We start from the raw sequence: 12,177 nt of genomic DNA, 5'->3' as shown, positions 1-12,177 counted from the left end.
CATTGCCAAAAAATTACTGATGGATGCATAATTGTAGAAAAAGATGTGAGGCAGTGGCATTATTTTTAGCAGCTCAGCTTTGATGTATGCTAAATTTTGCCAAGTATTCTGGAATCAGGTATCAGACTGTTAAAGAATCATCTAAGTAACTCTATAAAGACAAGCCCCTTAGCTTTCTGCTGAAAGAGACTCATCGTTTAAGTTTTGGTATCTTTATTCTATCATTTTGTTGTCCTTTTTGTGGTTTGTTTAGCTGCCCTACAGAGTGTATTTCCTCAAACTGAACTTGGGACATTTCTAACCCTTTCTAAGAAGGACAAAGAACGCCAGCTGAAAGAACTCACCATGATTGTGACTGGAATTCGTTTATTTAACCGAGACTGTGGAAAGGGAGGAGAAGGCATTGATGACTGTAGGTATATCATTAGGTTAATTCTATAGGTTACACAGGTTTAAATTTTAATGGGAACAGAGGAAAATAAAACACAGTACACCACTGGCATTCTTAGATTTAACATTTGTAGTTTTGACTATACCTTAGGTACTGCTACTGTTCATAATGTACAGTAATCTTTCATTTTACTGGGGCAAGACCATACATTTTTATGTATCATGAAGCTTAGGGGCTTTGATCCCTGCATTGGGAAGGTCCCCCAGAGTAGGAAATGGCAACCCACTCCAGTATTCTTACCTGGAAATTCCATGGACAGAGGAGCTTGGTGGGCTACAGTCCATTAGGTTGCAAAGAGTCGGACACGGCTGAGCATGCCCCGCACATGAAGCTGGTATGGGATGTGAATCAGTAAAAGGATTGAGAGGGCCTCCTGGAGTCCAGCCTCCCCAATTCAGTGGACCTCTATGTTCTTTGCATGCATATATGCTCAGTTATGTCTGACTCTTTGCGATCCCGTGGACTATAGCCCACCAGGCTCTTCTGTCCATGGGATTTTCCAGGCAAGAAAACCGGAGTGATTGCTATTTCCTACTCTAGGGGATCTTCCCAAACCAGAGATCAAACTTGTGCCTCTTGCATCTCCTGCATTGGCAGGTGGATTTTTTACTGTTGGTACCACCTGGGAAGCCCTCCAAGCCAAGTAACCAAAATGGAATAAAATTCAGTGATTCAAAAAAAGAAAATCACCCTGAAAAGAAAACTGTTGCTGATGTGGTTAATGGAATGAAATAGAATAAGAGGAGAATATTTGCAAGTCTATAAATCCAGAGCCTCTACTGTGCTGTTACATACTTAATGCATTCATTATCTAAGTTTGAAAGCATTTGTTCAAACATTTGCTCAAAGACCAACCAGTAGGAGTAAATTCCTTGTGTATGTGGTGCACATGTAGGCCCACTGAGAAGGTGTTAGTGTCTATTACCAGATCACTGATCTAGTACAATAGGGTAATTGTTTTTGCAATTTAAAAAGTGTTCTAAAAAGTCCAATTCCCATTCCTCATACATTTCCCTACTTTGCTAGATGATTCTATTGTTGTTCTGTATCCCAGTGAGCTTCTTAAGTGGTACTCTTTTATTTCCTTTTTTACAAACAGTAAAGAAGATTCACAGAAGAGATATAGTGGCTTTTCTAGAAGCACGTAATTAATAGCACAAAACACCAAAACCTGTCTGTTCTTTAGACTCTTCTATATTTTATTGACAAAAGGTGATCTGCTTTAACTTTTGGTTCTTATTCTGGCAGTGTGGTGTTTTGCTTTATTTGTTTTTTGATAGGTTTTTCTTTTTTGTTCTTTTCCTCCTGATATAGAAGTGATGAAACACCTGCCTCTTTATTATTAATTTGGTTAAAAAAAAAAAAAAACTGACTCAACCTACTGTTGAAATATGACTACTTTCTAGGCTTTTTTTTCCTGAATTCTTTTAGCTTGCCTCATGTTTGTTTTATTATACCTTTCAAACCAGTGCCAGCTATTCTACAAGAAGCAATCCCAGCCACCACTCAGCATGTTGATTCCCAGCTTGAGGCGGTTCAGGACCAGGCATACCGCTACACAGCCATCCTGGAGAAGGCAGCAAAGAATCCCCTTATGAGTCAAGAACTTCAGCCCTATATGTTAAGAGAAGCCCTATATAATGTGCGGCAATGCGAGATCTTCCTTCAGGTCATTTTGGTGAGTTATTGTCTTAAGAGCTGGCCATTTCCACAGAATGCAGCCTCATATATGTATATGTATATATGTGTGTATATGTACATATATACACTTGCTTTGAATTAAATGTTTAGCTTAATTTTTAAAAAGCCACTGATTAAATAGGGTTTTTTTAGCACTGTCTATGATCCAGGTTCCAACTTTTTCACTTACTGTGATCCAGGTTCCAACTTTTTAAACATTCTTTTCCATAATGGTTTATCATAGGATATTGAATATAGTTCCTCATGCTATATAGTAGGGCCTTGTTTGTTGTTTATCACAATCTCCTTATATATTATAGGGTGACCAGGTCATTGATAAAGAAAGCAACCTTAATAAGTGTTCAGCATATATTGCATCTGTAGGATCAAGGACTAAAATAGAAATGGGAGAGTTGGATGCTGATTTTAATGGAGGTGTGTTGAGAGGGTTTTTGATGGTTGATTCTCTTTGGTCCGTGGTAATATGATTGTTGCATGGTTGCTATGGTAATGCAGGTATATGTCTGTGTATAAGACATGTTGCATTGTTTGCTTTCATTCAGAGCAAGTGTCTAACATATAGTTTGGCAGGTTGTTGGCATTCAAATAACTTTTATATAATTACTTGTTCTAATTGTAAAATTTGGTGGAGAAGATTTTTTTTCCTGCTTCTCTAGATCTAATAAATGAACCTGCCAGGAGCCAGCACGGGAGATCCCACCTATGACAAGGTCATGTGGAAGAGCCTGACAGGGCAAGGCGGATCAGGTCTCAAGGGGTCCTCTGCCTGAGCATCTACCCCGAAACCAGAATCTGTCTGTTTTATTATTTTATGCCTCTCACCAACACCTCTGACATTAATGGGGGGCTATCCCCGACCACCTTTCTCTAAAGAAAATTAACTTAGAGCTCTAGTTAATAAGTCTCCTGGGAGTAATTGGAGTGTTTCAATTCAAACCCTTCTGATAGCTTTCTAACTTTTACAACTGCGCATATGATTGTTTACAGCCTCCCAACTTCAAGAGGCACAGGAAGCTTAAAAATTCTAGGAATGTAGAGCCTTTTGAGGAGTTAAAAATCATTAGAATAGAACTGATTGAGGGTTTCATTGTTGAGCCAATACTTGCTGCCAAGTTTTCATATCCTTTATTTGTTGTGTACCCGGGAGTGCATTAATTAGTATAGTTGGTATATAGAAAAAACAAGTAGCAACATAGATCTTTGAGTTAAGTACTTTCTTTCTTGTAACCCACTGCACCTTTGATCTATAAGGATGTAACTTCATTTAGTACTTTGAGGGTGATGCAGATTAAAGAAAAACACTTCAGGGAAAATGAGATTAACATTCATCAAGGAAGAGATTAACATAAAATGTTAACAGGCCTCTTGGCCAGAAGATAATATAAATCACCTGAGACCTTTTGTATACAGAAAGATATGCAGAAAGAAAGCCTGGTATCGATAAGGGTTAGGACTGCTGCCCCTGCATGACTCTGCATCTTCCATTATGTACAACTTAGGGTATATAAGCACCTTTTGAAAATAAAGTTATGGGATTTTTACACAAGCTTGGCCTCCCCCATGTCAAGTCTCTCTCTCTCTTTCTCCCTCTCCCTCCCTCTCTTTCTCAGGTTGATCCCTTGGAACACAGAGGCTCTCTGTGTTCACTTTTCTGCCCCAGCTTCTAAGACCCACGCGAGAGGGAGCCCAAGGTGGGGCACTCTCCGCTATTCAAGCAGGTGCCTGTGGCCTACGTGAACAGAGCAAGTCTCTTGTCTTGAGACTTTATTAGCTTTCCGTGTAAACCAAGGAATATCATCCTCTTTTCTCCTCTATTTTTTTCACTACATTATTCTTTCCTAATCTCTCTTTATATCTCTAAATAAATAAATCTCTCCTCACCGACGCCGTCTCCCCTTTCAATTCCCTGGATCCACAGGGGCTGGACCCCGGCACAAACCAAACACTCTCCCTGCAAAGAGTTGGAAAATATGGTATGGTAAAGTGGTGGTTTTCAACTTTTTTTTAAAAAAGCATCAGAGCCCTTTCTGACAGAAACTTACTCAGAAGAAATTTACTTACTCCTAAAAATATAAAGCAAGTATCTAGACCAAAGGATCAGAGGCCCTTTTCTTCAAGGAGCATTCCCAAGCCATCCTAAGATTCCAGGAAACACAGTTTCTTAACTGTGTCACGGCAGCAAACTAAGTTTCTACCAGTTACTGTTTTGTCTTCTGGCTTTTTCCCCCTAGCTATACTGGAGAAGGAAATGGCAACCCACTCCAGTGTTCTTGCCTTGAGAATCCCAGGGACAGAGGAGCTGGGTGGGCTGCCGTCTATGGGGTTGCACAGAGTCAGACATGACTGAAGCGACTTAGCAGCAGTAGCAGCAGCATACTGAGGTATAATTGACAAAGTTGTAGGATATTTAAATTGTACAACGTTTTGATTTAATATACCTCTATATTCCCCCACTAAAAAAATACATCCATCCCCCTGGTCACTGTTTACCTTCACACAGCCTCTCATAAGACCACAGGATTGGTGGAACTGTCTTTTGTGCAAGCAAATACTAATGTCTTGGATACAACAGGCTGTGTTCTGCCCCCCTTTTTGTTTTCACTTGTATTTTGATTGCTAAATAGTACTTTGTTTGCTTGTTTTGGTATGGCTGTTTCAGGTCTTTGTTGCGGCACTCCCGATCCTCATTGTGCCATGTGAAATCTTTCATTGCGATGCATGGACTCTCTACTTGTGGCTTGCAGGCACAGTAGTTGCAGCGTGCAGGCTCCAGAGCACACGGGCTTCAGTAGTTGTGGCACACGGGGTCTCTCTTTGTGGTGTATCAGTTGAGTTGCTCCACAGCACGTGGCATCCTAGTTCCTGACCAGGGATTGAACCCACGTCCCCCACTTTGCAAGATGGATTCCCAACCACTGGACCACCAGGGAAATCCCTTCATACTACTTTTGGATGCCCTAGGTCTGTCTTCTCTCCTTACCTCTGCTACAGAGGAGAGAAGGATAACATCCAAAGACATGAATGCATGGCAGCAAACTAGGAGGGTTCCTCACAGCTGGCCTACTATCTGTTTGCCTTCAGAAGGGAGGACTCTAAATCAACTCTCTGAAACCAAACCATTCTTTAGGGTAGGTGTTCCCCTGATGTGGACTTGCAGCTAGCAGCCTCATGTAACCAGTCAGATACTAAGAGGATTTCACAGTCAGTTTGAGTGTGTAGGGGTCCATAGGAGCAGAATCTCAAATTTACTTTTGTCCTTTATGCTCAAAAGGGATATTATAAGAAAGAACTTTGGGAAACTGTCACATATACTCTAAGGATATTGTGGAGGATGTGTTCGTTCTATAGTATCTTCTCACAGCTTTTGCTCATGAATCATATTCAGACAACTGAGAGTCTTAAAATCTTTTTGGTGCTGTGCCTTTCAATGCGATCTTATCTCCTCGATCAAGGATTGAACCTGTGCCCCCTGCTTTGGAAACAAGGAGTCTTAGCCACTGTACCACCAGGAAAGTCTTAAATTCCCTGACAGTCTTGAATTCTCATTGGAGTTCTCACTCAGAGGGTTGAAGTGCTAAGTGTGGGTCTTGCAGCCAGACTTCCTAGGTTCTAATCCTGCCATTGCTACTTACTAAATCTGTGTCCTTGATGAAGTTGCTTGACTTCTCTGTGCCTTAGTCCTCACATCTGTAAAAAGGGGTTGCTGATAGTCCCCACTAGGTAAATAAGGTAGAGCAGTGTTGTCAGACAGATGAAGATGATGACAACAAACACAGTGTTTACCATCATCATTGTCAGGGCATTAGCAGAGCAGTTCTAACTTCATTTCAATAGGGGCACAAGCTAAAGGGCTCTTACCTTTCTTGGAATATCTCATTTCCAAACCCTTTGTTGCTCATGTTATTGAGAAAGTTCACATTCTGATCTTAGCACTCTTCACGACTCTTTCGTACTCCCTTTAGTCAGAGTCAGAATGAGTGTTCTTTAAGTTTCTGACTTTCTTGCTGCATAATCACTGTTCCTTTTTGTTGTTATTGTTTTTACTTTTATTGAAACATACTTGAATTACAATGTTAGTTTCAGGTGTACAACATAGTCATTCAAAATTTTTAAAGATAATACTCTATTTTTAGTTATTACAGAATATTGGCTATGTTCCTTGTGCTATAAAAATGTATCCCTGTAGCTTATTTATTTTCTACATTGTAGTTTTTATCTCTTAATCCCCTATCCCTATTTTGCCCTTCCCTCTTCTCCACTAGTAGCTACTAGATTGTTCTGTATATCTGTGAGTCTTTTTAAAAAAATATTCACTAGTCTGTTTTATTGGAGAAGGCAATGGCACCCCACTCCAGCACTCTTGCCTGGAAAATCCCATGGATGGAGGAGCCTAGTGGGCTGCAGTCCATGGGGTTGCTAAGAGTCGGACACGACTGAGTGACTTCACTTTCACTTTTCACTTTCATGCATTGGAGAAGGAAATGGCAACCCACTCCAGTGTTCTTGCCTGGAGAATCCCAGGGATGGGGAGCCTGGTGGGCTGCCATCTATGGGGTCACACAGAGTTGGACACGGCTGAAGCAACTTAGCAGCAGCAGCAGCAGCAGTCTGTTTTATTTTGTGAATTCCACATATAAGCAGTAACATACTTTTCTTTCTCTATCTGACTTATTTCACTAAGCATGATACATTCCAGGTCCATCCATGCCACTGTAGATGGCAAAATTTCTTTTTATGGCTGACTAGGATATGGTAGTTTTTGATACTCCAGCCTTCCATCATCAATCTGCCTTAGTTACAGTTTAAGGTTGATTGTTACAGAATGGATACAATTTAATGAGTATTGGTGGCTCAGAGGTTAAAGTGTCTGCCTGCAATGCAGGAGACCCGGGTTCGATCCCTGGGTTGGGAAGATCCTCTGGGGAAGGAAATGGCAGCCCACTCCAGTATTCTTTCCTGGAGAATCCCATGGATGGAAGAGCATGGTAGGCTACAGTCCATGGGGTAGCGAAGAGTCGGACACGACTGAGTGACTTCACTTTCACTTTCATAAAATACCTCAGTTTTTATTTAGCTGAAACTTTTTCCTATCCATGAAATCTATGAATACTCTTTTTAAAAGTCACATTATTTGAACAAATATTAATAAGATTTTTTGAAATATTGATTTTGATTCAAAAAATTTTCTTTTGCCAATGCTACATTCAGTTTATATAGACATTTGGAAAATCCAGTTATATCCTGGGTAAGATGGTGAGTTATTGTCTTTTGATCAGGACTTTATCTGAAATAGTGAACAAATTCAAATATTCTGGAAGAGAAAGGAAGGGGTGATTGCAGTCTTGCTGACTGTCTCAGCTGAGAGAACAGAATTCCACCCTCTGTGGGCTTTTGATGAGCACGGCAGTTACCAAAGAGAGAAAGCCACTTATTGTTATTGTACCAGTAAAAGCTGCATGACACACAACATTTCTTAAAATATATAAGTCAAGACTTTTGTATGCTTCTTCTGCCCAAGCTGTGTTTGCAGGGCCATTCACAGAATAGATTGCACAGGGATTCTTGATTTTTCTGAAAATGCAAGTAAAATGTCTGTTAGGTGGAATTTGTGCTTGTTTTAGATTTGTTGAAAAATGGTCATAGAAGAAAGTATGAGAAACTTATAATTTAAAAAGTGGGGGAGAGGAAGAATAATGCTAGGTATACATGCTTTCCCCAAGCATTTTTTGGACTGCACTATGAAAGAAGGTTTGTGACTTTATTCTTGTTTGTTTGTTTGTTTTTGCCCCCAACAATCTCATTAGAAATAGCTTTGTGTTAGGATGCTGTCAAATTTGTGGTGGCAGATATAAGTTTTTAAAAATGTGAATTTCATCATGGGTAACAAAAACTATCCTTTTCCCAAAATGACGGACTCATTTCATTGACTCTCAGGAAACTATCTGCCAATAGATAAGGCTCAAAAATCATAGGTTGTCTGCCAGTTGTCCTTTTCATATAAAAGTGCTTTTCTGCTAGAGAAGGGAGAAAAAGGCTAGTTCAGCTTGCAACCCAGTCATGTAAGAGAACTGTGTGTTTTAATATGCAGGATAGCTCGACTGGTTAAGAATCTGCCTGCAACACAGGAGACCCTGGTTCAATTCTTGGGTCGAGAAGGGATAGGCTACCCGCTAGAGAAGGGATAGGCTACTTACTCCAATATTCTTGGGCTTCCCTTGTGGCTCAGCTGGTAAAGAATCTACCTTCAATGCGGGAGACCTGGGTTTGATCCCTGGGTTGGGAAGATTCCCTGGAGAGGGGAAAGGCTACCCACTCCAGTATTCTGGCCTAGAGAATTCCATGGACTATACAGTCCATGGGGTCACAATGAGTTGGACATGGTTGAGTAACTTTCACTTTCACAGAAGTGTTTTATGTATATTTTCTATTTGATCTGATTGTTAAAAAAATATGCACATAAAGATCAAAATTCAATAAAATTAATACTTCTTACTGCAGTATCAAGGATAGTGAAAGGATAGTGAAAATAGCTTTTTTATTGAGATACTATTGATATATAAGATTATAATTGTTTCAGATATATAACATAAATGATTCCATATATGTGTATACTGCAAAATGGTGACCACAATAAATCTAGTTAAACTTTTCAGCACATATAGTTACAGTTTTTTTTCCTTGTGATGAGAACTTTTAAGATCTCCTCTCTTAACAACTTTCAATTGTATAATACAGTATTATGCACTACAGTCATAGTCAGCATGCTGTGTGTTACATCCCCATGACATATATCTTATAAGTGGAAATGTGTACCTTTTGATCCCCTTCACCCATTTTGCCCACCTCATCCCCCCACCAATGGTAATTACCAATCTGTTCTCTGTATCTATGAGCTCAGTTTTTTAAAAAAAGATTCCACATGTAACAACAAGGTCTTATTATAGAGCACAGGGAACAATATCCAATACATAGTAATAATCTATCATGGAAAAAGGACCTGAAAAAGTTGTATATGTGCAACTGGATCACTTTCGGTATATCAAAAATTAACACAAAATTGTGAATCAACTATCCTTCAATTTTTAAAAAATTCCTCATAGAAGTGAGATCATATGATATTTGTCTTTGTCAGACATACTTCCCTTAGTAAAATTCCCGCAAGTTTCATTCATGTTGCTGCAAATGGCAGGATTTCCTTGTAAATGATGCTGCAATGAATATGGGGGCACATGTATCTTTTTGAGTTAGTGTATTCATTTTCTTCAGGTAAATACCCAGAAATGGAATTGTTGGGTCATATGGTGGGTCTATTTTAATTTTTTGAGGAACATCTCTACAGATTTTCCATACTGGCTGCACTGAGTTACATTCCCACCAGCAGTGCACAAGTGTTCCCTTCCCCCCACCCCCATATCTTTGCCAATGCTTGTTCTTTCTTGTCATTTTGATAGTAGCCATTCTGTCAGATGTGAAGTGATACATCATTCTGGTTTTGATTTGCATTTTCCTGGTGATTAGTGATGCTGAGCAATTTTTCATGTATTTGTTGTCCGTCTATATGTCTTCTTCGGAAAAATGTCTATTCAGATTCTTTGGCCATTTTAAAATTTTATTGTTTTTGCTAGAGTTGTATGGGTTCTTTATATGTTTTTGATCAGATACATGATTTGTGAATATTTTCTCCCATCCCATTGGTTGCCTTTTCATTTTATTGATGGTTTCCTTTTACTGTGCAGCTTTTTAGTTTGATACGGTTCTACATGTTGATTTTTGCTTTTGTTGCCTTTGTTTCTGGTGTCAGAAAAAAAAAAAGTCACCAAGACTGAGGTCAAGACTTTACTGCTTATGTTTTCTTCTAGGAGTTTTATGTTTTCAGGTCTGACATTCAAGTCCTTAATTCACTTTGAATTGCTTTTTGTGTGTGGTATAAAATAGTGGTGCAGTTTCATTCTTCGCAGGTGGCTGAACAGTTTCCCCAGCACCATTTATTGAAGAGACTATCCTCTCTCCATTGAATATTCTTGGTGCTTTGTGGTAAATTAATTGACTGTATATGTGTGGGTTATTTCTGCACTCTCTGTTCTGTTTTATGGGTCTATGTGTCTGTTTTCATGCCAACACCATGTTGTTTCGATTACTGTGACTTTGTGACTTTGCAGTAGTTTGAAACCAGTTAGCATGATGCCTTCTGCTTTATTCTTCTTTCTCAAGATGCTTTGGCTATTTGAAGTCTTTTGTGATTCCATACAAATGTGAGGATTGTTCATTCTATCTCTTTGAAAATGCCATTGGAATCTTGATAGGGATCATATTGAATCTGTAGGTAGCTTTGGGTAGTATGGTCATTTTAATAGTATTAATTATTCTAATACCGGAGCATGGAATGTTTTCCCCTTTATTTATGAGGACTTGCTTTGCAATTAAAATTCTACATAGTCGTGAACAAGTTCTTTTCGGTAAAATGTTAACAGTGTGATCGTTCTAGGACACTGTCAGGAAAAATCAAGAAGTTCTGTGTGTCTAATCTGTAGATGGAGCCTACAGGCACAGGTTGGGGGAGTAGCTCTGGAGTAGCTTTACTTAATACATCACACCTCTTAAAACCTGTAGTAAAGCTACTCCAGACCTACTGGAGTAGACAGATTTATTTGTTTCTGGTTCTTTGTTTATAAATCTAAGTGAGTTAAGTACTGCATTTTCATATTTTGATTTCTAAAACAAAACTAGCAGTCAAGGGGGAAAAACAGAAGGGTAGACAAGAGACTTATTAGATAGGATAAATTATATGTAAATTATATATAATTTTGAGAAAATATTTATAAAATTATAATAAATAAATAATGGGAGAATGAGGAAAGAGGAGGGAGATGTTTAAAGAATAGTACAGGTAAAATTAAAACAGGATACATATTACAGAAGTGAATGAAAAAATTCATTAGTTGAAATGCAGGGCTAATTGATATTTCTTATAATTATTTTCTGTCATTTAAAAATAGTCTAGCAAAGCATGTCATTAGTCTACAGATATCTGAGAACTCAAATGCAGCTGTTTTTCTCTTCCTGTAATTGTTACTCTTGAACACTGTTTGTACTAATAAACCTATACACTGCCATTTCTGGTCACAGCTTGGGGTAGGAGCCAGGGGCTCAGGTGATCTGGTGTAGAACCATGATTCTATCCCTCATTCACTGTGTATCCTTGGGCAATTTACTTACCTTTCTGTGCCTTACTTTTCTTATTTGTACTTACCTCCTTTTGTACTTCTAAATATTTATTGTGGGTCTAATGTGTCACAGGATCCACTGCTTAGGGATGTAGTTATGCTGAATATCAAAGAGTACCTGTATGCATTTGAGAAAAATTATAGCCATTGTACTTCAAAGGGTTTATCAGTCCATCAGATGTTTCTGGAGCCCCATTCATATGTTAGTACTCTTCTTGGTGTTCAGGATACCCCAGAGGGCAGAATCCTTGCTCTCACTGAGCTCACCTTCAGGAGATGTGGGGAGCAAGCAGGGCTTAAGACATATATAATTGTGTAAAGCAAAATATTAATGCAAATTATGTTGTCTTCACAGTCAGATATAATTACCTGTGCTCAAGAAGTGGAAATGATGATAAAGCAGTTAGAAGCCCAGCTGGAACAATTAAAATTGACTGTAAAGTCAAAGACGGCTATCCCGACATCACAAGTCTTTGTAAGCATTTGTCATCAGCTTTGAAACTTATTTAAGGGTAAAGGAGCTTTGAAGTCCCATAAAATTGGATGAAAAGTAATTTTAATTGTATTTAATATGGAAAATATAATATTAGTTTTATACAAGTTGATCCTGTTCTTTTTGCTTATTTTGTAGTTAATAATCATAGAATGTGGTTGTTTTAAGTTGAATGAGAGGATTCTCTTAGTAGGCAATTGCTACCAAAATACATGATACCAGTATTGTCTGTCAGTTCAATTGCTCAGTCTTGTCTGACTCTCTGCAACCCCATGGACTGAAGCATACTAGGCTTCCCTGTCCATCAC

The 12,177-nt window shown here is 38.8% G+C and overlaps 1 protein-coding gene across 7 annotated transcripts in view; it reads left to right on the top strand.

Moving 5' to 3' along the window:
• Window positions 1-12,177, top strand: part of CFAP206 (cilia and flagella associated protein 206) — a 43,598-nt gene that overhangs the window by 8,381 nt on the left and 23,040 nt on the right. For 6 of the 7 annotated variants that reach the window (XM_042253425.2, XM_027972444.3, XM_012182803.5 and 3 more), the window contains exons 6-8: window positions 254-412; window positions 1,921-2,129; window positions 11,732-11,851. In XM_042253425.2, coding sequence (XP_042109359.1) covers window positions 254-412; window positions 1,921-2,129; window positions 11,732-11,851 — 488 coding nt within the window. The remainder of the gene's footprint in view (window positions 1-253; window positions 413-1,920; window positions 2,130-11,731; window positions 11,852-12,177) is intronic. The other variant, XM_027972443.3, reaches the window with a different exon arrangement.

This window comes from Ovis aries, chromosome 8 (assembly GCF_016772045.2).
Source record: "Ovis aries strain OAR_USU_Benz2616 breed Rambouillet chromosome 8, ARS-UI_Ramb_v3.0, whole genome shotgun sequence".
NCBI lineage: Eukaryota > Metazoa > Chordata > Mammalia > Artiodactyla > Bovidae > Ovis > Ovis aries.
This window is presented reverse-complemented; position numbering and strand designations above follow the sequence as displayed.